This window comes from Bidens hawaiensis, unplaced genomic scaffold (genome assembly GCF_021521415.1).
Source record: "Bidens hawaiensis isolate Kalapana, Puna unplaced genomic scaffold, B.hawaiensis_p1.1 tig00028074_1, whole genome shotgun sequence".
Taxonomy (NCBI): Eukaryota; Viridiplantae; Streptophyta; class Magnoliopsida; order Asterales; family Asteraceae; genus Bidens; species Bidens hawaiensis.
The window spans coordinates 135,057-152,911 of NW_027494569.1; the positions used below are offsets into that span (position 1 = coordinate 135,057).

A 17,855-nucleotide genomic window follows, 5' to 3' on the forward strand; every position below is an offset into this window, starting at 1 on the left:
GTATCAATCCATGGACACTTAAATTTTAATATCAAAACTTTGTAAATATAATAACGGTGAGAAATGAGCTTAATTGATTTGTTTTTAAGATTAATTTTTAGAAAAAAACTTGTAACAATAAATTAAAGTAAGTAACATGATAATAGAGATAAACAATAATTAAGAAGCTATCACCTTAACTTAGAATCCACTTGACTCCTAATGATGGTAAACTTAAATATATGATAAATTCACTATTTTGTTTTAAAAAGAATAGTTTCTAGTTATAGATAACCATCCAAATGATTTTTTGGAAAACTTAGTATGAATTATACAAACTAATCACCTCAAATCATACTATAATGTAAGTGAATCTTTATGTTGAAATTTAAAGATATAGATTATCATTCAATTACGAAACTCAAATCTAACAACCGGTCGGAAAGATTACATGAACAACACATAATCCACCTATGGTTGATTAAATTAGACTAAGTTCAAGTATTCCCTTGATTTATGAATTTTCAACCCAAGTGTAATATTAAAATAGTTGCGTTAACAAATTATTTATAATATTACTTAACAAGAATATCAATTCATAACAAATGTTCAATCTTTTCAATTCTAAACATGAGGATATGTGTTTAACCAATTTTCATGTACCATACAAGATTTATTTTTAACTATTTCTAGATTAAAAGTTATAAAGTTGCATGAACAACATTTATAAATAAATGATAAAATCAAGAGTCTTTCAACATAACAAGATGTATCATTTATAATTCTTGTATATTACTTTCAATTGTTTAAACACAATATTTCATCAAAGGATAACCAAGAATTAGTCATTATTTTAACATAAAATTATCATATATTAATTCCAACCATCAAAAGTTGTCAAGTTTAATCATGGGTTAAGGTGATATAAAGAGTTTTAGCTCATGATAATTATAAAAGATACACCAAAATAGAAGAATATAGCATTCATGTTTAATATTAAGATAATATAACCAAGCTAGATAATTATGATGATGCCATGACTTCTTCTTGATGTTGTATGAAGGTTCAAGAGCTTCTCTTTTGTTACTTCTATGGATTATGAGAGTGAAAATGGGTGTGTTTTTCTCCAAAATTGTGCACACCCAATGAGCAACATGCATGGTCTTTATATAGGCTCACTCGTGCACAAGGCATGACCCATGCTTAGTAGGGCATGACCCATGTTGGTCCCCATGTAGTACACCACGTGCTCCCTGGTTGTACTCTTTGGCATATAGCTAGGCATGGGGCATGTCTGGTCTAGGCATGGGCTGTGCTGGTCCCTCGTCATTTAATGCGCATGCAACTGTTTTGTACTTTCTTGGCAGACTTGATTGGCATGGGGCATGTCTGGCTGAGGCATGACCCTGTGTGTCTTCAAAGAGGGGGACAATGTACTGTGTACTTTATTTTGTCATATTCTGAGGAGGCGTGGGGCATGTCTGCCTGAGGCACAACCCCATGCTTAGCTGATGTGTCTTCAGATGGACATGGGGCATGCCTGGCTGAGGCTTGGCCCATGCTTAGCTGACAGCTTTCATTTTTCTTGATTCTTTTCTTTGTTTTTCATCATGTTTGGTTTTCTAAACTCATTTTTCCTATAAAAACAACTAAAGACTTATTAGAACAGATTCTCAATAATATTATCACGAAAATAAAATGAATCGGGTATAAAATGATGCAATAAAGATGTATAAATAATTATACATCAAAATGCTCTTTAAGGGTGGCAGACCCTAATAATATCTGTGAGGTTATAAGACGAAAGGCTCTTTAAGGGTGACAGACCCTAATAATATCTATGAGGTTATAGGGTGAAAGGCTCTTTAAAACGTATGATTATGTATGTAAAGAATTATAAAGTATGAAGTATGAAAGAAAGAAAGTATGAAAGTAAGAATGAAAGTATATTCACTTATGTATGTATGAAAGAAAGTTAAGAAGGTTAAGTATGTAATGTAAGAAGGTATTGTATGTTATGTGATTAACTAAAACTCATTCAGCGTAGCTGACTTTTAGTATGCACGCAGATGAGTAGAATGAGGCAGTTAGCTTGAGGAGGACACATGGCAAAGTGGATGAAGCTGGCATCTGAGGATTTTGGTTATGATGTTTTATCACTATATTTTACGTTGTGTTTTAAAAAGACAAATTATGGATGATTGTAACGAATGGTTGACTATTTTATTATTCCGCGAAAGTTTTTAATTAACTTTGATCTTAGAACTGTGTTTATGAGTAAATCCAACGTTCAATTGTGAGGCACCGGTAACGGGGCCTTACACAGATCGGCTCACCGGCGTTTTCTCTTGTCCGCCATTTGAGGAGGCGGGAAAGTGGAGGCTGAGGATCAACCGCTGGAGCAAAGACACAAATAACCCAAACCCGATTTGCTTCGATTTGCACCCGGGTTTCGTAAACGACGTCGTATAATTAATTTTCGACTCCGCTGCCAGAAAATCAAGAAACAGTGATTTTCTAAACGCCGATGAGTCGTTTGAGGAGAAAAGACAGACGTGGTTGATGAAGAAGTTGCGTACGGTGGTTGAACATGAAGAATTGATAATGGGTTTTGGTTTTCTGGCAACTTGTGGCGATTTTCCAACTGGTTTGAGCTGATTAACAGATTTAGAATTACGACCAAAAACAGTAGTAGTTTGATTGTGGTAGATCCTAGGGTTTCTGAGATGATGATGATGATGGGTGGTGCACTGGTTGGTGTTTGGTTGTGGTGTTGATGGTGGGTTATGAATATTTGAGGAAGAAGATGGGTTAAAAAGAGAAAAACTTTTATTTATTTAAAAACTAAAATTTAAGTCAGATACACAAATAACCCCTGAATGGGTAAAAAGACTAAATTGCCCTCACATGAGGTGCACATGACTGGATTTAACGAAAAAAACTAACCCTCATTAGTGAAAAGGACGAACCGTACAAGATTTTTTGAACATAAATGATGTTTTCTATCATTAAGTTTGCTAAATGACGACCACTGAAAAAACGTAAAAACATAAAGGACGAGTTTTGCCATTTTGTCTATAAATTATAATTGTATTAACAATATATGATTATTTTGTTGACTGTATTTCATTTAATGGTTAAAAATTTTAAATTTTTCATCAAATTACGCATGTAATGCACGAGTCTCAAAGCAGTATTATGTGTATAAAAACAAAATCATTTGCTATAGTCAAGTACAAACCTTGCAATTTTAGTCCCTTAAGACTTTTAAATTGTTTCAAATTAGCCTCTCAAAGGTTTGAATTATATTCATCTGATCCCTAATATTTTCGTGTGCTAAACTTTTTACTTTGCAATTTAGTCTCCAATCTTTTCATGGTTTTAATTTGTGCTCTAACATTTGTTTATGTTATTATTTATATATTTAAGTTATTGATTATTTTACACGGTTAACAAACAAAATTTGTTAATTTTATAGTATGTCATAACATGTTCATTTTTTTATCTATGTTACGCCGTTAAAACGGAGGTGTAGTCACAATAAAGTACATAAAATTCATTGAAGGCGAAGTTGTATTTGCAATAAAATACATTTTTTTGTATCGTAAGCTATGTATCAAGTGCAAGTACCGCATCGATATCGTAACGAGCCGACCTGATACCGACTAAGTTCTTTTAATATTCAGATGAACTTTTTTTTTCTGTTGTGTCAAAGTGATAATTATTATGATATGTATGTATATTCGCGTCTAAAAGTCCAGGTCCACACAATAGGTAACGTGACGTGAGGTCGAAGTCTAAGTAAAAAATAAACCAAATACAACTAAATAGATAGCAGTAAGTGGGTATCGAACACAGAGAATTTGTGGAATATGAATATTTAACTCGTTTAAACTCAACTACGGTCATCCTCTAATACACCCGTCATAACACGTGAAAAAAATACTAGTTAACCATAAGATTGAGAATTAGAAACTACCCGTAAGTTGTAGTGCAAAAATAAATTAGAACCCAGGTAATTTAGTGTTATTATTAATATAATTTAATTTAATGATGTGGTTGACGAAACCCATTTATACAAGAACATGATGATCGAGTATTGGACACAAGAAAATCATAATTAAATAGAATTGAATAAAGTAGTAAAATAAAGCGACCCCCAATTGGAAAGAGAAGAGGAGCTTGCACGAGCTCCTCTTGATCTTCATCGTCAGTTAAATAATTAGGGTTTGTTTTTTTTACTTTCACTTAAATAAATAAATAAATCTGCAGCAGCCCCCAAATTCTCATCGTTTATAATTTTCTTTTCTAGGGCTCTTGGATCCGAAATATTATTTACAGTGAGTTGTATTGTATAGTAGCTGTTAGTTAATAATAATATACAAAGAAGAGAAGAGAAGAGATGTCGTCGTCAGGTGGGCTTCCTAGATCTTCAAGTGCTTCGTTGAAAGACGGCATCCCTCCTAAAGAACTTCTCGACGATCTCTGCAGGTATAACTCTAATACTTCAATTTGTATTTACTGATTTTCAACTGTTGCTGTTAGTATTAGGAGGGTTTCATGTTCAGATTATTATTATTATTGTATTTGGGAGAAGATGGTTGTATAGAATCAGCGCTTTGGAGTCAGGTGTTAGAATTGGTATCAAATCTATGATCTCTGTCATAGTTGCAAGGGACGAGGGCCCAAGATGCATAGCATAAACATACGATTTTTAGGGGGGGTTTGGACATGTTTCGGATGGTTCAATGCCATTTTTCGATGTTTTCGACCAGTTTGTTTAGAATTTTGCTACAATTTTCAGCATTTAGCTGGAATCTCATAGGAATTTGACCAAAATAGGTCTGGAATCTCACCCTAAGGTTGCCAGATCTCCTGGATGACAGCAAGGCGCTTTCCCTGTGCCTCATCTCGCCAAGGGCCTAGGTGCGCACCCGAAGTGCTTTGGACAACATAGGTCTCTGTAAGTGTGATGAATATGAGTAATGCATTTTTTTGGGATGATGATAATGCCCTTCTATTCGGCGTCTATGTATAGGAACAGTTTGTGTTTCAAGAGGGATGATTGGAATTTGTTTTTAAGACGGCTAACTCACACGCCTTCTAAAACCTCATAAAAAATCTACACCATTATCCACCATGGGACTGGCTATCGGGCTATTATTTAAGCTTCTTTTGAACCATTTGTGTGTTTGATCTCAGTTAGTTTTACTTGTCTTGTCCATTTTATAGGCTGATAGTGTTTTTCTTTGATGGTATGCTTGCTGTTTAAGTTACTGTCTTGTAAAGTTATAGTGTTTTTCTTCAATTCATAAGTTTCCGGTTGCTGAAAGTGAAATCTGATAATTTGTTTCTCACCAAATTGCAGTCGATTTGTACTGAATGTGCCAAAGGAGGACCAACAATCATTTGAAAGGATTTTGTTTCTAGTGGAGTATGCACATTGGTTCTATGAAGACAATTCTGTAGAAAACAATCCATCTTTGAAGTCATTCACTCTCAAAGAATTCACCTCCTTAAGTACCTTTTCTTTCTGTTAACTGTTTCATTACTGAGTATTATTTCTAAATGTTAAATACATATTAAAATTTTACTTAACATGTGACAGTGTTCAACAGTTGTGATGTTTTAAAGCCATATGTCCCACATATAGACGACATATTCAAAGATTTCACATCATACAAGGTTCGAGTTCCTGTCACAGGTGCAATTATTTTGGATCAAACATATGAAAGGGTAAGTTTAATCTCTTATGAGTTAATTAAAACTAAAGGTGGCAAATGGGTTGGGTTGGGTCGAACGAGTCATGGGTTGAAATGAGTCATGGATCAGAATGAGTTTGGGTCAAAACGGGTCAATTAAAAAAAGGGTTGTTTTGGTTTTGGTCGAAATAGGTTAGGGTCGAAACGGGTTTTGAGTTTTTTTTTTTTTTGAACAAGAATAACGGCGAAACATTTTAGTTTTTTTAGATTTTTCGTTTTTTATTTATATTTTAAGTTATGATTTTTTTTATTATTTTTTTTTTGAATTTTTTTGAGGGGTTTTCTATTAAGATCAAAAATCCTTAAAAAAATATTAAAAAATAATAATAAAAAAATTATAACTCAAAATATAAATCATAAACAAAAAATGTAAAAACACTAAAATGTTTCCTATGTTGTCCTCGTTCCATTAAAAAAAAATAAAAAAAATAAAAATAAAAAATCTAGAATCGAACCGAAACCTAAAGAATCGACGAAAATGAAACAAAGAAACAAAAAGCCAAAACCGGACTACATCAATCGAAATTGAAAAAATCAATCAAAGCGAAACTAAAAGAATTCAAACCGAACAAAAACAAAACTGAAAAAACGAACAAAAACGAGTCCGGAATCGACCAGAAAGAAACAAAAGAAACCAAAACCCAACACGTCACGGGTGAAAACTCGTGTTGGCTTGAAACCTGAACCGAACCCGTTCCAATCTGAAACCCGTTTCGTGCCGAAACCTGTCTTGTACGAAAACCCATGCCGATCCGAAACCTGTCACATTTCCTTAGGACACTAACCCACATCGACCCATTTCTTTGAACTTGTCGACCCATTTTGACCCGAAAATAAAAGGATGGAATTTCAAATGACTCATTTTGACCCATTTAGTTAAAACCTTTTACCCAAACCAACTCATTTAACTTTTAAAACAACTCAAATTGACTCATTTGGAAGGGTTTGGGTCAAAATTGCCACCCCTAATTAAAACTTTAATAACATTTTCAGAGAGTTTATATATGATGTTTGTATGCAGTGTGTATTGGTGAAAGGATGGAAGGGAACAAGTTGGAGTTTTCCTAGAGGGAAAAAGAACAAAGATGAAGAAGACGATGCGTGTGCAATCAGAGAGGTTCTAGAAGAAACAGGATTTAATGTTTCAAAGCTTATTAACAAAGAGGAGTATATTGAAATGACATTTGGGCCACAGAGGGTTAGACTCTACATTGTTGGAGGTGTTAAAGATGATACCGCTTTTGCCCCACAAACCAAAAAGGAGATCAGTGTAAGTTGTTGGATCACATTGTTGACCAAAAACCAAAATGGATTTTTTTAATTGTTTGTCTTGAACTCTTGATTGTAGGAAATTGCATGGCAACGTGTTGATGAACTTCAACCGGCGAATCCGGATGTGATTTCACGCAGTGTAGCCGGTCTTAAGCTTTACATGGTGTCTCCATTTTTGAAGTAAGTCTTACATAATGTGCTAAATGAGTGAATATTGCCTGCATGTATATTAAAGTCAGCGCGTCGTGACGGTATTCTCGAAATTATATAAAACATTATATATGAAAAGAAAAAGAATATGTTACATCGATCAAAAAACATAAAAACAAATACCAACAGCGGTTCCGATAATATGGGTGCCAGCAGCCACGTTGTTCGATTGGTATCGTTTTGTTTTGTTATGGTTTTGGTATCAACAATTGGTATGGTTTACAGCACAAAAGTTACATTATTCTAAACACAACTCTGTTCGTTACTGCACTGGTACTTGGTATAGTTTACGATACTAATTTTTTTTATTTTACAAAATGCTTTTATTACACAAAAGTAACCCAAAAAATAAAATGTTGTTTTACACCAATCAAGAACCAATAGAACAAATATCAGTACCGGTACCAATGATGTTTGGTCGCTAATGGTTCAGCTCATCATGGTACCGCCGTACCGGTACGGTATAGGTACGCGGCGACGACATACATAAAATCAAAATATTTGAGTGGGTACTGTTTATAAGTTGGTGAATGTAATGTGTATGAGATGAGTTTGTTTATTTTTAGCTACTAATGTTTAGAAATGGGTTTCATCAGATCTTTGAGAGCTTGGATTTCATCTCATCAACCCCCGGTTGCACCAAGACCAGATTCACCTGCTAGAGGTTTGTAATCTTACTTGCAACCAATGATGAGCTTGTACTCTGATTTTAATATTGATTTATTTTTGGAGGGCAGCCATGAGTTTGTGGAAGGCAAAAGGCAGTTCTTCTGGGAGCAACTTGGTGATAGCTGAAACTGCATCAAACAGTAACTTGGCTTCTGTTTCAGTTTCAAATGATAAAGGGCCAGGGCGAAGCTTCAGGAACTTTCAGTTGGATAGTGGTCCGGTATTGCAAGCTATTGAGACGGCTTTCTCATGAATTGATTGCACATAACACAATGATGCATGTATAGGAGGGGTAAGTATTAGTCTTTTGCAGTAGTGTTGGCAGACTTTTGTCTTTGGAATGGATGTACTTGAAAACTTGTGTTTTGGTAATCTGAATTTACATTCAAGTTGGGACATGACCTACTTTAGTTTGTTTCGTTTCCCATTCTGTATTTGTTTAATACATGAACATGCGTATATATGAAAGTAGCTTATGATAGTTTTGTTTTAAACACGCATATATATTCCTTAATAAACTCATTTCACTCCAGGATGAGCGTCTCGGATATAAATGGTAATTGTGTTTTGGTAATGCTAGTTTCGCACGTGATTAAAAAACTGTCTCATACCTGGTCTTACACCCATTGGGCATCCGTTACTCGTTACCCAACCCTTCAAATGCATGAGTATGTATTTTTTATAGTCTTATGTGGTTAACAAGTATACATGATGCTCATTGTTCAAAATCTGATAAACTCACCTCTAAAAGCAGTATAAAGAATTCAATTACATTCTTCACAGTTCTATAATTTTAATAATTACATGTTTCTACCAGTTGACATTATTAATTACATTTTTATAATTATGTAATATATTTATATATTCGGTTTCGATGTGGATGTCACTTAAAATCATATTCGTCACAAAGCCTTAAAAAATAATTAAAGTCTATCTCATTCTTAAAGACTAGTCTTGAATGTGGGTTGAGTATGGGTTCATTTGACATCTTTATTGTTGGACTGCTACCACAAAACTTGCTTTCCTTTTTCAACTTATGATTTTATGACTAGTGTTAAAAAACTGTCTTTTTTTCCAACTCTTTCAATTTCGTAAAACTTATTTTGGTAATCGGTTTTAAAAGTGCATTGTGCATTTGTTTTTAGGTGATATTAACTTAATTGTACATATGACGTTGATTGCATAGTTGGCCCAGGTTTTCGTTTGTGGCATGTCCTATTGTCTGATGTCCAATTTGTTAAATTTTCTATGATACTAAAGAATCCATGGTCCCCTTGTCCATCGAGTGGGATCTTTTGGTTCGATTCTTTATACCATATATATAAACGCTTTCTATGAAGATTGCATCGGCTTCTTGTCATCCGATTCATCCATCCATACCGAGTTCTAGCTTTGAAAGCCATTTTCTTATAACTTTCGATGTATAGCTTTTAGTTTCTCCTAAGTGCAGGTGTTTTAATCATTGATGAGGACTATGAAATTGCAGACAAGTTTTTAAATCCTTGTACAGCCGTGACATGTATTTAGATCGCAACCTTCACTACAATAGAAGCACAAGTGGCATTATAGAAGTGACACGATTTCAAACAGGACACATGACTGAGTTGGTGATCATAGAAATTAAGATTAACTTCCCTTTTGCTCAGAAAATGGTTTATAAAACAATCCTTTTAAACTAAGTGCAGCTCCATCTCTATTTCCAACATAAAAAACACCTACTTTTTAAGTTGCACAACACAAAGAGAAGCCTACAAAATCCTAAAACACCACCTTTTTTGTAATCAAATTTGCAGCCCTTCAAAATCCAATTTGGTGGCATCTTTACATACAACTGCAGCACTGCCCTCTTCATCTTCTGCTGGTAATGCTGACATGGCGAGTGGAGATTTGGAGTCCTCACTGGTGCCTGTATTGTTTTTCACTTCAGTTGCTGCAACAGACTTGATAGGAGCTGCAAAAACTGGAACCGCATGTCTAATAGTAACCGGAGGAGCTACAACAGATGGCCTCACAAACTGTGGAGAAAAGTGATTAGGTGGTGGTGCAGAGAAAACAGGAATTGAGTTGCGTATGGTCACTGGTGGAGCCCTGAATTGGCAAACAGGGATGTATGGGGCGGCTTCAACAGCAGGAAACCTGTGTTGGCGGGGTAGGGCGGCTGTTTGAGACGGTGGCTCACTTGCGGTGGTGGTGGCTGCAAATAACTGTTGAGTTGTGTTTGTGCATGTTTGAGGTGTATTAGATTGGTGATGCTTACTAGGATCCATATTGGGGCATATTAGAGGAAGAATTTTGGATGTAGATGGCGATGGTTGGCCATTAGGTGCTTTTGGTTTTGGGGCGTGAAAACGGATTGGAAAGGGTATATTAGACATTCTTGCCCTTGATCTGAATTTCTGTAAAGCACGTGCCACAATAACATGTTCTTGTTCCTCAGTGTTCCCCTTTTGCAATGATAAACCTTCTGATTGCTGTGTTACTGAACAAACAGAGGATACAAATGTTATTCATATGTATTCATTGTTTATATAAACAGATAGAATGTACATGTATAAAGCAGAGCGTTCATTTCATGAACCATAATATGTTGAGATTTGAACCCGATAATGCATTTGTACCTATCTATTGCTTTAAATGTGATACACAAGACGGTTATTTAACCGCCTTTGTTTCTCTCCCATTACTTTTGATTATTTTATGCACTATGTATGCGGCCCTTAATGTGCCGCATTTGCTAAAAAGATAATTAAAGCTAAAAAGTGTGAGGAGTAAGGGTGTAAACGAGCCAAGCAGGCTCGTTAAAAGCTCTAATCGAGCCAAGCTCGAGCTCTAAAAAAAGCGAACCTGAGCCAAAGCTTCACTTGTCAAGCTCGAGAGGGCTCAGTGGCTCACAAGCCTATTATTTGGGCTCGTTAAAAGCTCGAATCGAGCCAAGCACGAGCTCTAAAAAAAGCGAGCCTGAGCCAAAGCTTCCCTTTTCAAGCTCGAGAGGGCTCAGTGGCTCACAAGCCTATTATTTATAAAAAAATTAATTAAATATCTTGAATATATATCATATAATAATATTAATACTAATATGTAATATAAAAAATCATTCAAATATATATATAATCTTCAAAAAACAAAAATATAAAAAATCATTCAAATATATATATAATCTTCAAAAAATGTATACAAACTAATTATTAAATAATAAATGAGTCAAACCCGAGCCTAATCTGAGCCCGAGCTTGAAAGAACTATTCACAAGCCAAGCTCGAGCCTAGTCAAACTCGGACTTGTCTCGCTTCCACCCTTCATAGGAAGCCACTAGAAGACGCAAAGTAATGAAGCACACACTGAGGCACCGTTGAAAAAAAAAGGCGCCAACGCACCATTCTATATTTTTGAACGCGGCATTATAATTTCCTTTTTAGCAGAACCCTTCACTATCTATTAAAATGAATACAAAAATTCGAGGTGGATTGCTTAAGAGTATGTCCTGCATCGGGAATGAAAACAAATGGCATGACTTACAAAGTTTTAGAGAAGACCAAGCTGACATGGCAGCATTCTTTTCAGCTTGTTTCTTGGTTTTGGCTTGTTCACCCATAAATATACAGCCAGCTAATTCTACAGTGCAGGTAAAAACAGGCCAGCGGCCAAGGTATGATCTAAAAGTTGTGTATGTTGGTAAAGATGACCCTACTCTTTGAGATACCTCCTGCAAAAGGTTCTTGTACACCCCTGTCTCATCCTGTCAAAAATAGCATGCAAGATAATCCTTGATAGTAGTCTCATTCTTCAGATCAAAACCTTTTAACTTATAAGTTATAAAAATAAAAGAAAATATAATTATTAGCTCTTTTATGGAACTTCAATCAAAGAAGTCTTACACATCTAATAGAGGTATTTGGAACATAGTTAAGTGAGTACATATTAGAATCATCTAAATGCAGTGAAGATATTTTGAAGATTGCCTATTAATAAATGATTTCATGATGGGCTAGTAAGTACAATTACTTAGATACCTATTGTTCAAAATAACCATGTATGTTATTAAACCACACAACATGATCCGACCAGAACATAGCAAAACGAAATCCGCCACGTCTCTAATGCCCAATAACCTACTTTCTGCCACCCATTAGATCTCTATATAACATCTGCCCAATCCCTAAGTAGAAAATCCAGTTAGCCTTTTACCAACATCCTACAAGACCATCATAACTTTCATCCCAACACTTTTCCATCAATCATTTCCTCAAAAGTTGAAATGCATTATAATTAATGACCGCTTTTAAAACAGATAAGTGACAAATAAAGCTAAGAATAATAACATAGTGTGACGTTTTACGCAAGTACACATTCGAAGAAAACTATACACAAAAGGGGTGTGATTAGTTTAATCACATCTAATGTGCAGAATATGCAAACACTAAACTAGCTTCTCATAGCTTGAGCTATCACAAGTACACAATCGGTTCACCCGTTATGGTAAAAGTGATCCATTTATTCACTAAATCTCCTATACACATCACACATGAACAAATAATAAATGTACACCATTATAAAACATGTAAATCAATCTTAGCATATATGATCCAAAATGCAACTCAGAATCCTACTACACTTGTATTCATCCGGCAAATCGCCTTTTTTAAAAACCATCATCAACTGTAGTTTTGATATCAGAAAATCCACCTGAAAATACCCAAATCTAAAACCACTCAAAGATTTAAGAAACCCTTAAAAAAATCTAAAACTCTCCACATAAAGGATTTTGTTTCTAAATTAAGAGCCACTTAAACTCTTTACAACTTCTTGTTACTATTAATAAAAATGAATGGTCAGTTAATCATATTCACTTTACCATAACCGATCAGTTTTCGTTAACAGCTCGGTTTCAGTTACAGTTCGATTCTTGCTCACCCCTCAGCAATAAAATCATCTAAATCCAGCGAAGAAATTTTATAGATTGCCTATTAATAAATAATTCCATAATACTAATTACTTAATCTACCTATTATTCAATATAACCAGTTAAACAAAAGAGGCGCAAGTTAAAACACACAAACCCTAGAAATGAATAGAGACTGACCAGTATTCTAGCAGCCATAGAATTAGAAGGACCTTGAGAGGCAAGCTCACCGAGAGCCACCTCAGCAGCAGAGTGTTCGGCCTGCCTCAACGTGGTGCAGTAATTAGGGCTCTCAAACGTCTCGCCGTTGAAATTAACAGTCGCCTTGAACCGCGGCGCGTGATCTGGACCTTCTCGAATGCACGTGTACGACGGCAGATTGAAGCAGCTCCTCTGAGCTAATTCTTGCAGCTGGTTCTTATACATCTTCTTTGATTGATTAATTAAGCGAGGTTAGATTACTCGATGACTGATCATAGATATGAATGATATTATGGTGTTTTCTAGGGTTTTGATTTCAGCAGCATGTGTGTATAGTATACATTGATATATATGTATCTAAAGGTTTAGTAAAACAACGACGTGATGAGAGAGAATGAGTGGCTGCACCATTTAAGAATTTGTTGATTCTGATTTTTTTTAATTAGCTGACGTTTGGTACCGAAAATGTTTGGTTTGATATCACAGTTAAATATTCGTTAAATACGGATACTAATTATGAAATTTTTGATTATGAGTTTATTGAAAAGGGTATCAAAATTCTTTTGTTATTCAATACCATTTGTTCATCCACAGTGTGTTGTAATTTAAACTTTGGTAGAAGATGACAAAGTTTTGAGTTTGGATCTCACGGAGTACAAAGAAATTTGTTTTTTTATTAAATAAAAAGGATAGGTGATTTTGGGACTAGGATTTTCAAAATTTTATGATTGACGATTCTGATTTGAGTATCTAATCTGGTTCGATTATAATATTAAAAATATCACACTCATACTTTTTATAACATTATGAAGATTACAAAAGGGTCAGTTAGGAATCATGAAAACCGTTGAAACAGATGAAATTTGAGGTGGTAAAGATAAATGAAAATGAATGTGCAATCCATTAAAAAAGAGAGCTCGTCACAATCCTTACGGTTGTTGACTGAAAAAAAAATTTGCTTCCATTTCTACTTACTTTTCGATTGAATTAAATGGTTGCCTATCAAAATCAACTTCTTTGTGCGGCGAGCACTCGAGCAGTCTTACTTTCATTGCATAAAGAGGGAGTTGGTATCTTTGCTAAGTTCAACGGAAGGCGATTAGTACGATTTTTTTAAAGGATGTGGTGTATATGGAGATTGAGACATTAAACGGTCTTAAAAAATAAAGTGATGTGCTACAAAGGATCTTAGAGGACACAAAAGTCATGTCTTATTGATTAAACATAGGCCATGGCTAAGTGGTTGCGATGGTCTAGTTGGTATAAATTCGATGTAATTTAAACTTAGGTTTATTTTTCGAGTCTTTGTTTCTTGCTAAGGTTGATTTTTTCTTGGTATAATATATTCAGTATTCACCCTTCAAAAGTATATAAGATTGTAAAATAAAGTAACTTTTATAAGAATATCGTATATTCTTAAATAATCTAAAAACACTAGAAATTAAGAACTATTTGAAGGGATCTTAATCTAGCTCAAAAATTTTGACAAATCCCAAAAAGTTTAAACTCAAAACTCACAGAGCCGTGACATTTGGGTTCGTGCCATGAGTTTTCGCTAACCACTAATATTATGTCATGTGTATGATGTCTGACCCCACCCGTGAGATTTCAAACCAAAATCCGTCGGATCCGTGAGTTTTGAAACCAAAACCGTCTCTTTGAAAATGATCTTCTTCGTGATGTTTCACCATGCTTTTTTCTCCATCGTGAGTTTTTGAAAAAAAAATTGAATTCACATATTCCACCGTTGATTCACCACCACCACCTCCGACGAACCATACACAAACAAAAAACCCAAGACCACCACCTTTGGTGGCTCAACTGAGGTTCTCCGAAGACCTAAAGGTCGTCCACCTGGTTTCTCCGTCTTCTTCTCCGATTTTTCCCTCATCTTCCAAACATCAACTCACTCGTCTTCCAAACAACAACTCAATCGTCTTCCATACATCAAATCCATTTTCTTCTCCGTCGTATGCATCAACTTCGTCGTCTTCTCCGGTTTTCGGAAAGTGGTGGTGGTGGTGAATCAATGGTGAAAGGAGGTGGATTCAACTTTTTTCAGAAACTCATGGAGGAGACAAAAGCATGATGAAACATCACAGAGAAGATTGTTTTCAAGGAGACGGTTTTGTATCAAAACTCTCGGATCCGACGTATTGGGTTTGAACTCTCACGGATCATGTTTGTAATATTCGTTACTTTTCAAACCCGAAAATCCGACCCGTTTTAAATTTTCGGTTTTTATTTATAAATATATGTATAAAAACATATTATAATATCCAACTCCATAATAAAATATACATTCACATTTCTAATCCCCGATGTGACACCCGGCATTTTCAGTTAAATCCTGTTGACTGTGTCAGTAAACCCAGTTAGTTCAAACCCGACGTATTGGGTTTGAACTCTCACGGATCATGTTTGTAATATTCGTTACTTTTCAAACCCGAAAATCCGACCCGTTTTAAATTTTCGGTTTTTATTTATAAATATATGTATAAAAACATATTATAATATCCAACTCCATAATAAAATATACATTCACATTTCTAATCCCCGATGTGACACCCGGCATTTTCAGTTAAATCCTGTTGACTGTGTCAGTAAACCCAGTTAGTTCTGTTAACTAAGTTAATGAACTCCCATGCATATAGTGCCATGTATGCATACATTGAGTCAGTGGTGTCGTTGGTGACCTAAGTGAGAGTAACTAGTTATTGATAATTAGAATAATAAACTTGTCACACATGTTATTATATATGATATGTTATAATAAATTTGTCACACATGATATGTTACATGTATTATATGTGGTGGGTGAAATTGTGTTACACGTTACATGGTTAGTTGTTGTATACCTATATGTTGTAGGAGAATTGAATAATTAAAATAACATAACCTATGATATATTACATGACAAGTAACAAAAAGACTAGTATACAACATATGGTTACTAGAAAATGTTTATAATAGAATGTAACATGTCACATGTAATAAAAACTGACATAACCTAAAGTTTAATAAAATTAATTATGTCTTAATGATTGTATTAATGATAAGTAAATAACAATTAAGGTTATAACTTTTCTTTTTCTTCCTTTTGGCCGTCAATATCACATCACATCACATACACATACATTTTATTTTTCTAAAACACTATCAAAATATCATAATCTAGTTGGGTGATTCTGGAATAGTATTGATCAAGCAAGCAAGTAAGCATGGTTAATATATATTTTGTTTATGTTTCTTTGATTTGAGATTGTGGGATTGAGTATCCAAACACATGTAATCATAAGAATTAAAAAGATGATCAAGTTAATGGTTTTAAAAGAAATTGTATGTCTTGTCATAAAAGAAAATATGAAAACCTTTTGTACATAAATATTATTTTATAAATCAATAAAATGATGAAATACATGAGATTTTGTTATAAAAAATGGTTCCTTGATGATTAAAGATCATAAGGATATAAGAATCATGATTTTTGTGACTTTTGGTTTGAATCTTCTTGTTGACAGATTTTGTGTTTTAGATTGTAAATTGTATAACTTGAGATTGAAAATAGATATGGGTGTTATTCCACTTCTGGAATGTTATAAATTGAATTAGGAATCCAATACAATTGGTCTTACATCAATTGGACATATATGGAATTTTTAGCAAATATTTACATTCTGTTGTACTGATAAGGTAGCTGAAAATAGGTTGCTGTAGTGTATGAATTTTCATGATGTTTGTGAGTGTTGAAATATTACAAAAAAATTTTATGTTGTTCCTAATACTTGAAAGTATCTGTGGGAATTATGTGGTAAATTATTTGCATGTTTTGACTAGTTAGAAAAATAGGTTTTGGTGACTTAAAACATGCCCAAATTTATCTAGCATGCTGTTTGGTAAAAATAGTAGTAGTTTGTACAAAGATTGTTGTGTTATATTGAAATTTGACTTTATTGGTCAACTTGAAATTATTTGACTAAATGTTTGGTCTTACTTATGAGAAATGAAATTGGTAAAAGTGTGATTTAGTCATAGGGTTGCATGTAAAATGATTAACTACAAATTACATGATCGATTGTTAGGTTGCGACTATGAATATCTTATGATTAATTTAAGTCTAGATAATTGGTCAAAAGCCACCAACGAGTCGTCGGTCAACATTTAGGGTCAATGGTCAATATTTTTAGTCAACAGTCAACAACATGGACCTTTTGGTCAAAAGTCGACGAAAGTCAAACTTTGGTCAAACTTTTAATAATCCGTGGGATTGTTTGGATACTAAAAATTCTAGGAATCGCTTAGAAAATACTTATAGTGTTTGTATGAATATCTACATTTTATAAGTCGTCAGTTAATATTAATTTTTATGCTTTTAATTCTAGTTCATGACGTTTAATTGCTTCGATTTCATTTACGTAATTTCGGTTTTATTTCAAGTTTGTCTTCAAAATCAAGGTGAGTTTCTCACCCCCCCCCCTTTTACCCTTTTTTTAAACTATTTTGGGGGTAGCATATATATATCCTATCAACAATTCAATTTCGTTTATTCATTATTTACAAACTACAATTCGCTACATGGACTTGTGTGTTTACTTGTTACTTGCTACAAATTACTTGCTCATGGATTACTTTAAGATAGTATGGTCATACGCCTCCCTTTGCGCTCAATACATTTGTTGTTATGAGTGGAAAGGGGCCTCATTATCTGAGTACGCTGGTGCACAATCCCAATTGGAAAGGACATTACTTGCTCATTTACACTTGTTCATGGAATTGTATGATTTTTATGTACGTATATCAAAACTTGTGTGAACTCACCAACTATTCATTTAGTTGACTTTATTTTATATATATGTTACAGG

The 17,855-nt window shown here is 34.3% G+C and overlaps 2 protein-coding genes across 2 annotated transcripts; one reads left to right on the forward strand and one right to left on the reverse strand.

Moving 5' to 3' along the window:
• Positions 1-4,319: 4,319 nt before the first annotated feature.
• On the forward strand, positions 4,320-8,373 carry LOC143576346 (mRNA-decapping enzyme subunit 2-like). The gene is made up of 7 exons (XM_077060452.1): positions 4,320-4,470; positions 5,348-5,499; positions 5,588-5,715; positions 6,763-7,011; positions 7,090-7,193; positions 7,820-7,887; positions 7,961-8,373. The coding sequence occupies exons 1-7, from the start codon at positions 4,382-4,384 to the stop codon at positions 8,143-8,145; spliced, it is 975 nt and encodes a 324-aa protein (XP_076916567.1). The 5' UTR covers positions 4,320-4,381; the 3' UTR covers positions 8,146-8,373.
• A 1,123-nt stretch (positions 8,374-9,496) lies between these two features.
• LOC143576347 (double-stranded RNA-binding protein 2-like) lies at positions 9,497-13,256 on the reverse strand. Its single transcript, XM_077060453.1, has 3 exons — positions 12,973-13,256; positions 11,409-11,628; positions 9,497-10,371 (listed from the first exon to the last, which is right to left on the reverse strand). The coding sequence occupies exons 1-3, from the start codon at positions 13,216-13,218 to the stop codon at positions 9,674-9,676; spliced, it is 1,164 nt and encodes a 387-aa protein (XP_076916568.1). The 5' UTR covers positions 13,219-13,256; the 3' UTR covers positions 9,497-9,673.
• Positions 13,257-17,855: the final 4,599 nt, after the last annotated feature.

Coding starts and splice junctions, on each gene's coding strand:
- LOC143576346 (XM_077060452.1), top strand. CDS start 4,382: ATGTCGTCGTCAGGTGGGCTTCCTAGATCTTCAAGTGCTTCGTTGAAA. Junction 4,471..5,347: donor CTTCTCGACGATCTCTGCAG/GTATAACTCTAA, acceptor ACCAAATTGCAG/TCGATTTGTACTGAATGTGC. Junction 7,194..7,819: donor ATGGTGTCTCCATTTTTGAA/GTAAGTCTTACA, acceptor GGGTTTCATCAG/ATCTTTGAGAGCTTGGATTT.
- LOC143576347 (XM_077060453.1), bottom strand. CDS start 13,218: ATGTATAAGAACCAGCTGCAAGAATTAGCTCAGAGGAGCTGCTTCAAT. Junction 11,629..12,972: donor CTATGGCTGCTAGAATACTG/GTCAGTCTCTAT, acceptor TATTTTTGACAG/GATGAGACAGGGGTGTACAA. Junction 10,372..11,408: donor TTGGTCTTCTCTAAAACTTT/GTAAGTCATGCC, acceptor CTGTTTGTTCAG/TAACACAGCAATCAGAAGGT.